The sequence below is a fragment of the Anguilla anguilla genome, chromosome 7 (assembly GCF_013347855.1).
Source record: "Anguilla anguilla isolate fAngAng1 chromosome 7, fAngAng1.pri, whole genome shotgun sequence".
In the NCBI taxonomy this organism is placed as follows: domain Eukaryota; kingdom Metazoa; phylum Chordata; class Actinopteri; order Anguilliformes; family Anguillidae; genus Anguilla; species Anguilla anguilla.
In genome coordinates, this window is record NC_049207.1 from 45053188 (window position 1) to 45069218 (window position 16031).

At 44.8% G+C, this 16031-nt stretch overlaps 1 protein-coding gene and 1 long non-coding RNA gene across 13 annotated transcripts in view; both read left to right on the plus strand.

The window, feature by feature from the left end:
- Positions 1-8981, plus strand: part of rapgef2 (Rap guanine nucleotide exchange factor (GEF) 2) — a 91837-nt gene extending 82856 nt beyond the window's left edge. For 4 of the 11 annotated variants that reach the window (XM_035426276.1, XM_035426279.1, XM_035426277.1 and 1 more), the window contains 7 exons: positions 184-354; positions 635-781; positions 2200-2307; positions 2952-3153; positions 4362-4930; positions 6205-6588; positions 7309-8981. In XM_035426276.1, coding sequence (XP_035282167.1) covers positions 184-354; positions 635-781; positions 2200-2307; positions 2952-3153; positions 4362-4930; positions 6205-6566 — 1559 coding nt within the window. In that variant the 3' untranslated portion in view covers positions 6567-6588; positions 7309-8981. The remainder of the gene's footprint in view (positions 1-183; positions 355-634; positions 782-2199; positions 2308-2951; positions 3154-4361; positions 4931-6204; positions 6589-7308) is intronic. The other 7 variants (XM_035426278.1, XM_035426287.1, XM_035426285.1 and 4 more) reach the window with 3 other exon arrangements.
- A 4367-nt stretch (positions 8982-13348) lies between these two features.
- Positions 13349-16031, plus strand: part of LOC118232446 — a 35125-nt gene continuing 32442 nt past the window's right edge. For both annotated transcript variants that reach the window (XR_004766296.1, XR_004766295.1), the window contains exons 1-2: positions 13349-13808; positions 14680-14731. This is a non-coding gene — a long non-coding RNA (uncharacterized LOC118232446). The remainder of the gene's footprint in view (positions 13809-14679; positions 14732-16031) is intronic.

The window sequence follows — 16031 nt, forward strand, 5'->3', positions numbered from 1 at the left end:
ACACACACACACACACACTACCAGCAGACATGCATTCTACGCACCCACACATGCACAAATACTTTTGAGTAGCCCCTGCCCACGCGTTCCACAGACAGGCACATCAGGTACATACAGCAGCGTATGGCAGTTACCGAAGACTCTGTTTTTAAAGCCGAAATCCTTTTTTTTTTCTTTTTGCAGCAGTGCCTAAAAACTCCAGTGACAAGAAGAGGCCAGACACCTCGCCCCAGGTGGCACGGGCCGCCAGCCAGCACAAGCAGCAGCAGAAAGCCGGCCCCGCCCTGCAGGTGCCCGCGGTGCCCCTCCACCCGTCTCGCAAGAAAGTGCCCGTCAAGGACCTGCCGCCTTTCGGTGAGGTCACGCGCCTCGTCCTCGTTTCTCACTCGCCCCCTTCCGCCTGAAGTTTTTCTCACGCGGTGGTGAATGTAAAGCCCAACCACTGCACTGATTTTAAGCTGAAGAGCACTGCTAAGGCCTATTGTTCTGCAGCAACATTTCTGTGTTGCTTGAGCTGCACTGCCATCTAGTGGTAGCACTTGGAACTTCTATTTAAAGGGAATATTTTTCAGCCGCATGTTTTTTTGCTTTGCTTTGCTTTGCATGCTTTTCACGCTGTCGTTCTAATTTTAAGGCACGAGTTCGCCTCAGTCCTTGAAGAAAATCTTGTCCTTGTCAGAGGAAGCGGGCGAGCGCCACAGGAAGCCGACGGAGGACGCCGCGTCCAACGCCTCCCAGCTCTCCTCCCCGCCCACCTCCCCCCAGAGCTCCCCCAGGAAAGGTAAGAGCTACTGCGTCTGCGCTAGCAAACGCTGCCCACGCTAGCAAATGATGCCCTCTGCTGGAGCCACAGTGTCTCACACTAACATTCAGCTCTGCCGTTGTCACATTTATACATCAGTGTTTATGTGAGGACCCCCCTGTGGGCTGTCTGGGTATTACGCCTGCTGTAATGGTCACCTGTGACCAGTCGTGTCAAATGCAGTGGAAAAACAGACACACCACGTTTCTTGAATGAATGGGCATCTTTCAATTCTGAACATTAGTAGTGTTGTGAATTTTATAGATACTTAATAAAAATGTATATCTAACTCTAGGAATTTATCAAAATATTTGCCTAGGAATGGACATTATTCTGGACATTATTGACATTATTTTCTTAGTTCCTTTGCAAGGCTTGTTACCAGTTACCAGTCCTGTGTAGTTGCACCAAATCTGGGATTACCGAGCCTCGTATGTACTTACATACACTACACATGGCGCATGAGTGTTTTGTCTGGGTCAGTTCCTGCACTCACTAGATTGTGTTTGCCTTGCACACAGGCAGTGGGACTCTGCGAGCTGCAGGTATTGGGCACCTGTATTGCCAAAGTAAAAAGGCAGGCACAGGTAACAGAGCTCACCCTGTGAGAGGTGCATTGTAGCCGGGCAGGAGCTGTGATTTAGGCTTGGATGCTGTGTGTGGCTAAGTGCTTGTAGTGAAAGGTTGCCTAGCTGTATATGTGAAATCGTGCTGCCTCCCGCAGAGTCGTACACAATGTGTGAGAACTCTATCGCATTTAGAGGTGCTCCTTCTGGCTCTGGTGGATTTGGTTGCAGTAGTGATTCTTTTTGGCTGATTGTACAAGTTAACTATTAATGCTTTAAAGAAAGTGCTCATAGCTGATGTTCCTATGTGCTAGTCCCCATTGCTTCTCTTATTCTGGTATTAAAGGTGTACGTAGATGCATGTGGTGTAGCAGCAGTAGGACATGTGTATGAGCTGGTGTAACGGGTATCGAGGAGAATGAGAAGTGTGGTATAGCAGCAGTATGGCATGTGTATAGGCTGGTGGTACATGTACTGTATAGAGGGGAATGGTAAGTGTGGTATAGCAGCAGTAGAGGGGTGTGTCTGAGCTGGTGTAACATGCACAGAGATGAACGATGAGTGTGGTATAGCAACAGTAGACATGTGTGTCTGTGCGAGTATAATGCACAGAGCGGAGAGTGGTAAGTGTGGTATAGCAGCAGTAGACGTGTGTGTCTGGGCGAGTATAATGCACAGAGCGGAGAGTGATAAGTGTGGTATAGCAGCAGTAGACGTGTGTGTCTGGGCGAGTATAATGCACAGAGCGGAGAGTGGTAAGTGTGGTATAGCAGCAGTAGAGGATTCAGCAGTCGCAGCAGCGGAGGGTAACTCTTCTCTTGTCCTCATCAGGTGTCTTTCGGCTCTCCAGGCAGTCTAAGCTCACAGGCTCCTCCTCTTCCCTGGGCAGTGACAGCAGTAGCAGGAATAACTATGCTCTGGCCAACACCGTCATAATAGGTGGGGCTTCACCACATAGATAGATGTAGAATGTGGATTTGTAGATTGTTCCATCGAGTAGCATCTAGATTATCAGTGTGCAAACCCTTAGCAATCTGTTCCCCTGCCCACCCCAATGTCACACGCACACACACACACACACACACTTAACGTGGTCTTAGTAGCGGATAATGCTTGCTTAGTGAGAGTTATCTGTGCTCAGCGTTACAAGCGGTGTGATTGAAGAAGCAGCCAGGGAAAGCAATCTTGAGCTCGGGGCCTTTTTAAATTACAGGCCTGAGCCCTTCCTGATTGTAATTTTCCACTCCAGAGGTGGCTTGTAGGGGTTTTTTGTCCACCGTCTTTTTTTTTTTTTTTACCCCCCCACCCCCCACCCGATTTAACGAGAACGCCCTCAGTTTAACGACTCCCACTGGAGTGTTCCCGTCGCCATGGCAACAGTCGGCCTACGGCGGCTTCCCGGTCGCCCTCCCCCCCCCATCTGCCTCGGCGAGGAAGCCAAAAAGCACGGGGAAGGGAGAGAAACACAGATTTGAGAGCGTGAATCGCCGGGGGGGGCAGCCTCTCTCTCTCCCCACCCCACCCCTTTTCGCTTCGGTAAGCTCTCACCTCCATCCCCCTCCCCTCCCCTCCCGTTGCCCCAGGTTACCCGGGAGCGGCGGACCACTTCTCGGACTCGGGCCACAGCGAGATCTCGTCGCGCTCCAGCCTGGTCAGCAACTCGTCCTTCGACCTGGCGCAGGAGGACAGGAGGCAGCGCAACTCGGTCAGCGGGGCCGACGCCCACCTGGGCGGGGCCAGGACGGAGAGGCGGGCCACCCTGGACCTGGACCAGTACAGCCTCGGGTGAGGGGCGGGTCTAAAACTCACCCCCACAGTGACACTGAGCGCACCACCGAGCGTTATCACCACTGCTACAAACCCGCACCTCATACAAGCGCAAATTCACTTGAAAAGTTTGGAGAATTCTCAGGTTTCCATCTATTTCGGAAAAACTTAAACAAACCGTAAGACACATACTAATTTAGACGTGCCTGACGCAAGCGCGAGGCACGTTCTGAAGCATCCAGTTCGGCTCTTTGCTTCAGGTTTACTTTACCGTGGTACCGCGTTTCAGTTCCGTCACTGGGCAAAATCATGCAGCCTTTTTATGAGCAAATCCTTTTTATGAGCAAAAGCCTTTTGCTTATAAAGCTTCAACAGCTGCAGGAATGTGTGGAAATAAAGTGTTTCTTCAGGCCTCAGGTGTATTTGAATAAGCAGCATGTCACACAGCGCAGGGATTCAAAGGGATCCTGGGCGAGATGAATGCGTAATGGTGGCTGAATGGAGTAAGGCTCCATTCAGGGGAAAAAAAGCAGCAGTCAAATCAGCTGTGAGCAGGCGCAGCCAAAAAAAAAAGATGGAGAACTAACCAATGAAAAGGCGCAGCTCTTTCTCTCAGTTAAAAATTAAAAATTTTACTCACTTCTTTTCTTTAAAAAAAGCATTGACGTTTCGGCCCTGTAGACAGGCCTTCATCAGAATGCGTTTAAAGTCTAGAGAGGACAGGCTGTGTGTCATTAAGTTTAATTGGAGACAGCTGAACTTAATCAGCAGGCTGGATCCTGGCAGCAACATAGAAAAAAAGCAAACGACAAAAACAACTGGGCACCTGCCTAATGTGTACTAAATCCTCCACCATATATACGTGTACACATGGGCTACACATACATGCATGTATCCCTGTAGACACAGATCCATGTACACATACATACTGTGTGTATCCATACAATATCAATACAAGCAATGCATTTCACACAGTTGGTATACATTATAGACTACATCAGAGGAGTACACTATAATCTATTTGCAAATTGCATTGCAGGTAGGCTAATTGGCGACACTAAATTGCCCATAGGTATGAGTGTGTGAGTGAATGGTGCTTGTGCTGAATGGATTGGCGTCCTGTCCATGCACGTTGGGATAGGCTCCAGCACCCCCCGCGACCCTGACCAGGATAAGCGGGTGTAGATAATGGATGGATATCCTGAATTATCTCCCTCTGCTTGCAGGTCCTATTCCTCCATGCACGAGGTTCGGAGCCTGTACTCTGGGGCCACGGTGCTCTCGTCTCCCAGCTCGGAGGAGCTGACCCAGGACCAGGGCGACCGCGCCTCCCTGGACGCCGCCGACAGCGGGCGGGGCAGCTGGACGTCCTGCTCCAGCGGTTCCCACGACAACATCCAGACCATCCAGCACCAGAGGAGCTGGGAGACGCTGGCCTTCGGCCACCCCCACTTCGACGGCCCGGGGGAGGGGCCGGGGCCGGGGCCGGGGCTGTGGGCCCCTGGGGGGGGCGGGTCGGCCGACCCGCTCGGGTACCCGGGGGACGGCGGCGCCAGCAGGGACGGGCGGGGCGGGCAGGAGCCGGGGCAGGCCCGGGGGAGCTGGGCCTCGCCCACCGTCTACTGGGGGGAGGACACGGAGGGCGACACCGGGACCATCAAGCGCAGGGGGGGCAAGGACGTGAACGCCGACCCGGAGACCAGCAGCATCACGTCCAGCGGCTCGGAGGACTCGAAACAGAGCAGCCGGCCCTCCCACATAACCGTGTCCTGCAGCAACGCTAAGGGGCTCATCTGTAAGCACCCTTACCGCTGTTTCTTTACCGCTGGCCTTGAGTTATTAGCGCCTGGTCTGTTCTGTTATCAGCTACTTCTACATAGTGCTGCGGATATTAAATGATTTCAGTTACATATTGTTACAAAAATATAATAACACATCTGCAAAAAACGACCCAAAATGAGAGGAAATGTGATATATTCGGTCTGTCACATTCGTTCAAAGTGGTCAGTGCACACACATAAAAACCCAGAATAACGGATTAATCACGAATGGTTTCTAATACAGTGAATGTTTACAATAGACATACTTTAGAGTGATTTTAAAAATGTGTTGAATAGGTATGAAATTTACTATCTATTTTAAATGACCGCTGTTATGCACTGTACACAACGGCATTCAATTTTAATGACATTGTTGGGAACTTGACAGAATATAAAACTGTCAGAAGGATTTGAAGGTCATTGTGATTTTAGCTGAAAATTCCCTTGAAGGTCCGTTATGACTGTTAAATTAGCCCGCTGACAGCTAACTGGTAGACACCTATCCAAGAGAACAAAGTTGTGTTGACACGTGCACAAAATAACTGCAGTCTGCGCTGTCTGTCTTCCTGCATCGTACAAAGCGAATGATATCGAACCAGTTCTTGACAAGATTTAAAAATAAATCCTCAAAATGCGTCTAGCTCAGCACAAATTCATGCAACGAAACAGGAAAGTTCACTAACCATACCCCCCTGTGCCCCAAGTTTCGATTTTTGGTTTTGTGTCTACCGACTAAACTTTAAGCGCGTTCATTTCAGACGCTACTGTCTGACGCTGATCGCTGCTCCCAGGTGGAGCGCTGCTCTACCTCCAGCATGCTAATGAAAAACATCAGTGCATCGCAAAAATGTTTTATGTCTAAAATATGATATTCTCAGGAACAGCAAAAAATCTTTTTTTTTCTTTTTTTTTTTTTTAACTGACGCTATATTATGGTTTCATCACATGGTGTTTTGAATCAATGTTTTTGAGCCGTTGTTTAAAACAAGAAAAAATGGAAGTACAAGGTGTTGGAAACGGACTAGAATCGGACACTATGTCAATGTGTTTTTATCAGTTGTTATATTTGTTCAATACCGTATGTCACTCTGATGATAGGAATCAAACCGGGTAACAGGGTAATTAATATTTACTGTACAGTTTCCACTGTGTGGTAAATGCATTGTGTTGTATGTCGGTCACCCTTGTGTGCTAATGCTAACGTGCTAACGCTAACGCCCTCTCCGTTCCGACCGCCCCGTCTCCGCAGCGCGGAAGGAGGGCAGGTTCCGGGAGCCGCCCCCGACGCCGCCCGGCTACACGGCCCTGACCATCTCGGACTTCGGCGAGGGCCCCGCCCACGCGGGCCGCCGGCCGCCCGACTACAACGTGGCGCTGCAGCGCTCGCGCATGGTGGCGCACTCCTGCGACTCCCCCCTGCCCCCCCCGCAGGCGGGCCCCCGGCCGCAGTGGAGCCGCTCCACCGACGCCGCCGAGCCCCCCCGGCTCCCGCACGCACCCCCCCAGGGGCCGCCGCCCGCGCCCGAGGACGAGGGTGAGTCCGCGTCTCCCAAACTTAACCCCCTGAGGAAGACCGTGGTGGCCAGGTCTCCCAACACCACCAGGCCATGACTTACAGGCAGGACAGAGGCAGGTAAAAAATAATGACAAACATAAACACAAAAACACCCCACCCATCCCCCACCTCCCCCTCCCGACCGGTCTGCATGCCCGGTGCACAGCCAGCACCGGTGAAGTCCACCGCACTCTGGACTCGGACCCACGCATGCGTACGCCATCGCACCAGCCCCCCCATCGGTTAGCGGCGGGCATGCCGTCCGCGGTCACGTTTTCTCTGTTCCGCCACCGTCCCGTGTTTGGTGTTTTTCGACGGAGTCACTTAAATTTATCGTACGCATACCTTTTCATCAGTCCCAGCTTGTCTGTGGGAGTCAGGGGAAAAAACCACGCCTGTGTTTTGTCATTCATTTTCATAGTCACCATACGTAAAAAAAAACCTTTTTTTTTTTATTTGCTGTTACAGGTATGACACTGGTAAAGAGAACGCTTGATAACTTTTATGAGTAGTACTTGTACTAATAGGAATGTAATGGAATGTAGTGGGAAATAGCATAACTAGTGCCTATTATACAGTACATATTCTCAAAAATAAATAAGAGCTATAGTTTTTTTAGTGTTTTTTTATGTTATTAACTTTTGTAACCGCCTAGAACATACAGCTGTAGTGCTATTCTTTAACTCGCTTTGAAATAAGGTAAGTCAATAGCAAGAGTAGTCTCTGTTGATGGCATGGTTTGCTGGTTCATCTTGAATGTGAAAAGACGGTAATCTTGGACTCTCTCTCTTTCCTCAGATGATGAACAGGTGTCTGCTGTCTGATAAAGACGCCCCCTGCTGGCCACGTTTAGCAGTGGCTGAAGAAACTCTGTCTAGGCACTCTCCCGCACACGCACAGACCCACACACTCGCACACACCCAGTTACCCCCCCCCCCCCCCCCCCCCTTCTCTGTGTACCGCACTCCTCTCCATCCCTGCCTTAAAACAGCAGGGGGCTTTATGTCACCCCCCCACCCCCCTCCCACACATAAATAGACTGTACTGTGAAGAAGACAAGAAAAGAACTAATTGAACTAATAACGCCTCGGCACTTTGGAGAACTTAAAGACAGAGTGGTGAAAGAATCGCAGGCCTGACGGCCGTCACTGTTCACCACAAGCACCATTCCAGCGTTACCTTTCCTGTTTACACACGCCATCACTACGTGTCGACCTTCGACTGCACTTTTTAATTTTCTATTGTAATATTAACGGTATTAATGATACAAAAAAAAGAAAAACTGCCTTTCCGGGCTCTCGGCTTCCTCTAGGACCTTGTCAGGAGTTGTTGGACCCCTGGATGAAAATGCAAGCACAGATTGTGCAGGTCCCCGCGTCCTGCTGCAGTTTTAAGTCATTATCGTGCTTGTGGAAGAGATACGGTCTCTGGTGGCCATGATGACAGTATTATTATAGCTATTCATTTTTTCCTTTTTTTTTTTTTTTACCTTTGCTCTTTTTATCATTGGAGGAGGACTCTGTGATGTTTTAACTGAACTGGACGGCTGTATAATGTCACACACTGGCTCAGATAGAGGAGGAACAGTGCCCCAGCTATAGTCTCTGCTGTTTGCTATGTTGCGTTTTTTGCAGAACTCCTTTGTGAAGGAAGCCATTGAACGGTTGCCACGATAGAAGGAGTAGCATGTCTGAAGAAAGCTAACGTATAGCGATCCTTGGCTACTTCTGCCCCATGAAGTGACTGAAAATGATGATTACGTCTTGGGTTGAGACTCAGAGGGAAATAAGTAAAAAATCTGAAGACTGCCTTTCTGAGTCGTACTGAAAATATGAAGGTTTTTTTCCCCCATTTTCTTTAGTTTTTCTAATTCATTTAGCGGAGCTGATCATATTGATCAGCGGGTTTAAAAAAATTGATAGATTTCAAGACAGTGATTGCAGTGTTTTTCTCACTGTATTGTGCAACTTCAGTGCTTTATTTAAATTTTTCTTTCCTAATAAGAAATCACATTTTTGACTTGTGTTTGTTTTTGTTTTTTTTTCTTGTTGCGGATTCTGTTGTCAATTATGCATTTGTAATTTAAATGTAATATGCATTAATCGCTTCCATTTGTAGTCCATGGACAATAGTGTACGTATGGTTTGGCGGAGTTCTACTTCTAAAACAAGTTGCACAGAAATGTATAAACATACAGTAAGGTCATTGTAGTGTACAACTTTCGGTTCAATCTGTGACGTCAGGTGTAAAATGTACATTGGACTGGTGAATTTCTCATACTTTTGATACTACTTGTACCTGTATGTCTTTTAGAAAGACAATCGGTGGAGTCGGTATGCTTTTTTTTGTATTTTTAATACAATAATTGTAAATCTGTTATATTTTTGTTGAAATTGTAGAAATGTACTATGTTTATGCCTCAGCGTCCAGTTTACCTAAAGCTGGGAATGAATAAATATGAAAAAACATGGCGTCGGGATATTATTTTCGACATTTCACTCCACTGGAGAGAGGTGAGAGTGGTCATCTGTTTCCAAGTACTCTGGCTTTCTGAGGTTTGGCGCCACCGTGTGGTGTCTTACCATGAAGCAAGTCAGTAACCAGGTCCCTTTCACCTAGATTTCATTAGTATTTCTCAGGTACCCTACTGTAACTGTAACTCCCTGGGATGATTAAAAAGCTGTTTCTCCCTCAAATATTTTCGCCTGTTCTCCAATAGTGTGAATGGGCAGAACTTTGTAGGTGCAGCATTTTGTTCCAAGAGAGAGCCATATTTTCTTTCTCCTCTTTCGACTCTACACAAACAGTGTCTTCAGTTGCCAGGCTTTACAACTTTTAGTGTTATCCTGCGCATTATGCTATCTGCCCTCGAGAAATTAAGTTGTATAAAAGTTGTTGTACCATAGCGAAAGTGAATTTTGTTGATAAGAAAATGAAAATTTGAAACTGATGTACCAAAACACCCTTGCTCGTTTGAATGCACAAGACTACACCTTGGCCTGATAAAATTCACCTAAAGGAGCAAAATATCCTGACCAGCTTTTTCCTCCCCTGAAAAGCCATTGCTTTTCACCTATGGTACGTTTCTTATCTTTCTCCAGACATGCCACAAAAAGCACGTTCTTTGCTGTCCTTCCAGTTGAGGCTTTGATATTTTTGGCTTTTTCGGGGGTTGCTATCAGTAGACAGACTATTACTGCCCACTATTACTGTTTAATGGTAAGCATATACTGTAAGCACACAAACATAAGTATTCTGTGGAGTGTTGGGACAGACATTAAGATAAAAGCTTCATATCTGCCATATCAGGAACAGCACAGTCTTGGGAGTTGTTTGTTTGTTTTGGTGGTGTTTGATTTCTCACTACTGGTACACCTTGTCTTGGCTGCAAAACAAACTCATATCAACCTGTTTAAGTTTACAGGCAAGTTTACGCTGTATGGTAATTTGTAAAGGCGCTAAAAAGTCTCTTGGTCAAACTCAAAAGTGCAAAGATGGCTACCAGATCTGCTATATCCTTGTATGCTGGCTTTGAGGTTGGAAGCCTACACCAAGGCAGTGGTATTGGAAACCACATTGGCGTGAGTTTATGGATCAGCAGTATTGGTGTGTTTTCAGCCGTCCTGCAGAATGAGCTTGAACCATGTCTCCCCGTTACCTTAACCCTTTCTCGTTCAGTACGATCTTTAGCGAGAAGAACCACAATTCGCCCTGCTGTCGCTAACTCCAGGGAAGTGTGAATCTAAGATGGCGGAACAGCATGTCGCTGTGGTGACCAGTGCCATTGGGAGGTGAGTAGACCTGCTGGTGTCTTGGAGTGGCCAGCTGCTCTGGGAGCTCTCATGGTACTTCCCACTGCTGTGTCTGACGCTCAGGTGAGCTAGTGCAATGATCAACGCGTACGGATACATAAGGCCAACAGAAAGTGGTTGCCCTCCATCATTAGATTGAAGAACAAGCTGTTTAGTTTGTGGGTTTACACTTGTTGTTAATCAGATTAACCTACAGGGTCCAAGTTAAACTACGCGGTCGTTCCCTGCACTCGGAACTGTACTTCCCTCTAGGGTTTTGGTTATGGTTATACACTTTGTTGTACGTCGTTGTACGTCGCTCTGGATAAGAGCGTCTGGCAAATGCCTGTAATGTAATGTAATACACTGCCTAGAAGTTTAATTATATCGTTTCCCCAAGTATGTATGAGCCAGACGCTGATGATGTTAATTCTCCTAAGTCTGTTGCTTAAGACAGTCAGATGAGCACGCTTACTAATTATTACCTTCGGATGGATAAGATGAGGAACTTTGGGTGAGATCAAATCCTGAGATAAAGTTCACAACCTTTAGATGCGGGTGTTTTGCGTTTCCCTGTCTTTTCTGTATCTTCTTGATGTGAACACTGCCTATGGGCTGTACTTATCTGGCAAAATGCACTGCTGAGATATAATTAGTCTTCAAAGGATTTAATTTTTCATCAGAGGCGAAGCAGAACACTAATAATCCGTTTCCTCCAGGCGTATGAACAAGCCTCCGAAGTGTCATTTAACAGTGTTTCCTGTTGCTGTTTACTAATTTTACTCTTGAAAAAAAAAAAAAACATTTTAATTTGTTACCTTATGTTGGCAGAAGTATGCAGTGCAGAATGTTTAAGCAAGTAGTCTTGGATTTCAGAGGTTAAAAGTTCAGTTCCCATTACCATTAATGTGCATTCCCCTGAGGAGGTTACTTCCAATGAATAAACTAATAATGCGCAAGACTATAATCTGAGTCTGTCGCTGGGGACACGGCTGGCCGCTATGCAGATAATAAACAAAAAAGAATAATTTTATAAGTAGGTGGAAATTTGCTAACGAGGTTAACACAATTTGTTACAACTGAAGTCACTGGCCAGGCGTAGTAAAGTGGATTTTGTGAGATCGTATCCCTCCAAGGTAGGAGAGCAGGAGGGAATATAGATGAATACAAGAGCAGCCTGCAGTAGAGGGAGGTTTTCACATTCGCGGAAGAAGGGACGAGACGGGCGGGGGCCAGAACAACATGCTGTGGGCGAAGGCCAGCAGTGCACATCTGCCCACATTGGGCCACGTTCATGAAACATGCGTACGATCATATTTGATCATAAACTACGTAAGAACGTTTCCACGGACATTTCGTGTCTTCATTTTTTTTTTTTTTTTAAATCTATATTTGTTCATGGTTGTTTCCTTATGCTAATCACATGAGCTGGATTGCGCATCAAATTTACAAACAGTCAGCATTCACCATCTCATACACCTGGGATATGCACAAAAACAAAGGTGTGTCATGATGTTGTCCCATGTTGGTCTTTCTCAAGAACATTTTTAAGAAGTAAGAATGATTTAAGAAAAGTTTTGTGAATGAGGCCCATTGGTTCTATCTGCCGGTCAGAAGAGTGTTAATGTGTGCCTCGAAGGAACAAAGCTGTCACGCTTGGCTTTGTACTTGAGAAGGACTGTTTGCATTTCTGTGCTATATCAGATGCTCCAGACTGAAACCTGTGCAGACTTATTTTCCCAGAACCCACTTTTCCTGCTTGAATGAATATATAAATCATTTTACACCTCAGATGTTTTTCTTTCTTTTTTTAGCCTACATTAAGTCAATGAAGAGAATCATTTTTCACACTCCTGTTGCTGGGGAAATACTCCTTTGGAATTGTGAGTGAATGAATTTGGCAGGACATCAATTAACATTCAGACGTAATTTTCATGCATGTTTGTTTATGGAAAATGCATATATTTGTCCTTAATATATCAGGTTTATCACCGTCTCCTAGTGCACTTAAAAGGGATATTTCCCCTGGTCTTCACTACCCTTCAATAAAACAGCACACAGTAGAGACATGGATGGTGGCAGTATTTGAATTGTATCATCTACACTAAAACCTAGGAAATATGCAGGAGTTATACACTCACTGGCCACTTCATTAGGTACTTGCTAGTACCGGGTGTGGTCTTCTGCTGCTGTAGCCCATCTGCTTCAAGGTTCGACGGACCATTCTGTAAACCCTACAGATGGTTGTGCGTGAAAATCCCGGCCGTTTCTGAAATACTCAAACCAGCCCGTCTGGCACCAACAACCATGCCACATTCAAAGTCACCTTAAATCACCTTTCTTCCCCATTCTGATGCTTGGTTTGAACTTCAGCAGATCGTCTTGACCATGTCTACATGCCTAAATGCATTGAGTTGCTGCCACGTGATTAGCTGATTAGATATGTTAATGAGCAGTGGAACAGGTGTACCTAATAAATTGGCTGGTGAGTGTATATGGTACACACACATAATGTTTACAAAAATGTAAATAAAAAAATTAAGTGGCTTATAATTTACTTTTTTCTATATTTATTTCACAAAATCCACATCAGCTAGTGGCACACAATTCATCTCCAACATGTTTCAACCACTGGGGAAAAACAAATTGTGCATATATCTAAAAGCTGTCAAGTTCAACAAGGGATCCCCAAGGAAAGACTACTTTTCACTTTGAAAATAACTGAATAAAAGTTTTTCAATGACAGAAGTAGGTTCACATTGTGTGAGTAATACACAAAGTCCACGGTGCTGCGAAAATGACACTATAGCAGCTACTAGGCATTTTAAACATGGTTTTAAAGCTTAGGAGTTCTGTCTAATTCGCCCTGCTGCTCGATTGACTTGTCATAACACCAATCGCTGCTCTGACAACCAAAACTAGCTGGCCCCCACAAAGTGATCTGGGGCACGTTCAATCTGAAAACGGTGTGCACCGTTTTGCTACGGTTTCCGGGTTGAACGACATGTTTCCTGGAAACGGTGTGAAACGGTGTGCAACGGGCTTTGTGGTAGCCTACGTTTTCTGTCGTTTGGTGGGTGTATCAGAGATGTTACCCAATCAGCAGCGACATGTATATAAACCGCACCGTATTAAAAATGCAGTGGGCATAATGGATCGAACTAAAGTCCTTTACAAATCAATGGCCTTCTCAGCCATAGACATATGTTCTCAGCTGCCATAGTTGCAACGCTTGCGTAACACAACAGGGTGTTCAATGCACCACCGTTGCCGTTTAAGTAAACATTTTGTCGGGGCTGAACGCGCCCCTGAACTCAGTGGCTTAGCTTCTCTAGATTTTTTTCAGCGGAAGCTTATTGTTCAAAATAACGTCTGAGCTGAGAAACAGCTGCAGCTTGAATTTTAACGGAGTTATATTTTGGATCACAAAAACGTTTTTACAGACAAAAAAAAAAAAAAAAAAAACATACAGATGCAAATATTAGGTACCTCGGAGGGGAATGCAATGTAAGTACGTTGCACATAGACATTTAAAACTTTTTTGTGAATGTTTTGTTCGTCGATTTCAAGCGCTGTCTTGAAAACTGCTATGATATACAATTTCATGCGAACACATACGAGACAAGATATCAGTAGAAGGTATAAAAAGAATAACTTTATGATGTGGTTTAGGGTGTAACAAGCAATTGTTACAAATGTTGGGCTCCTTTTTTTTTATTTTTTACCCCATTTCTGACCATGAGTGCTGAAAAGGGAAGAATGGGCTTTTTTGGCTAGAGAGCAGACTACTGAAGGCTCTTATAATGCTAATTTGTAGCGCGTTCAGTTGTGTTTTAATACTTTGTGGATCTTTGCTTTATTCCATTCTGATGGTGGTACCGCCCATACCACTAGGGGGCAGGTAGGGTGAGATTACTTCATTTGAAAGATTCGCTTACAATTTTATCATATTTATTAAATTCCTTTCTAGACACAGTCATTGTCAAGAAGAGCTTTCTATAGCATATACTTTAGCTGTATTGTATGCATTGTCAGTTTAAATGGCTATATATTGAAGCATTTCCATCAAGGCCACAAATTTAATGTGCTACCACAGGAGTGGACCATCAAACTTGCAGATAATTCCACAGTGCTGCTCCTGTCCTCAGTGGTGGTACATTCAGAGTTTAAGTACTGTACACAACACAACGTTTGGAGTATACCAAAAATGGTAGTAACAGTATTTTGATGTGCCTTTTCATTATTATTATTATTATTATTATTATTATTTTAATCAGGTATTATCTCCTTATTAAACAAAATTAAAATGAATGCATATATGTACATGCACATATGAACATTAACTAATTCTCGCTTCTCTTCCTTTATCTCCGAGAAGTCTGCAAAGCACAGATGTGACTTTCAGCAGGAATATCACAGGAGGTCAGCAGGTAAAATTATTTTCTGAGAACAGTGTTCAGATGAATCCCAGAATATATACCTATTAAGATTCACATTCATTTCAGCAGGCACTGCAATTTCTAATAGATTTATAATTCAGGCAAATAGATAATTTTTTTTTTCCAGAAATAGTGACCATTTTGTTATACAAAAGGAGCTAAATGGTTGCCTGGGAAACATCTGTAATTCTGTGCGCCTGCAATCCCCCCTTTTGCGTTGCATCAATGCACAAGCACATAATCTCTAACCAACCACATAATTTCTATATTCGAGCCTTCAATGAAGGGCTTTGGTAATACAGTATGTTCATACACAATACTAAGTATATGCCTGGGTTGTCTCAGATTTTCTTTCTACTTATTTATGTTTGCTCTGCTTTTTGTCTTCCGGAAATGGCACTTAAAGAAATATCTGGTGGCACAGAGCAGCAAAGTAGCTTTGTAGCAAAGGAACCAGGAAGCAACAAGTGCTAGTCCATGGTATGACACTGTGGACGTAATATGCTTAAGTAAATGTTCATTGCTCCAGTGAAGGGAAAAGCTGTGAGCAGGGTTAAAGTATAAGGGACAACTATGTGTTAGTCACCATGGAAAAGGAAGTCTACTGAAACAAATTAATAATGTAGTGTCACCTATTTCAGTTGCTCTTGTGTATTCCCCTTGGCAGTTATTAATGAGTTGTTGCTATTTTCTTTGCACTTTTACCAGTCACTTGACACTGTGCATGTCACTTGGTCGGAAAACCAAATGCCTTCTATCTGCAGTGCTCAAAATAAAATATTTAATATACTTGTATTAATACACATACACACGTGGGTCTCAATATTTTAAAAGCCATCCAATCTCATGATCTTCATCCTATCAATATTTATACATGCAATGTTCTTTCCACCCTATAGGTGACACTGTTCTCTTTGGAATCATGGCTTCTGTCATCTCTCTCTCTCTCTTCCTCTCTCTCTCTCAAAAGTTGTGAGTATTTAATATTTCAGCTTTCCGATTTTGTTTCCTTTCACCGGGTGTGTGTGAGTGGATGCCTTTGTTTTTCTTGTAATATGTAAATATGTGAATCTTATTTTATTTCATTTTGTGCAATAAAGGAGTCTTTAAAACTCAAAAATCTCTAGGTGACACTGTTCTCTTTGGAATTATGCCAACTCTGTCTCTCTTTTCTCCTTTTTTTCTCTCTCTCTTATCACAGGGAAGTTGATGCACAACAAGTACATTACTAACAGTAAACTACCTTAATTTGTAAGAGTCATTGCACTGTAAACTGTCCAGCAGTGGACAA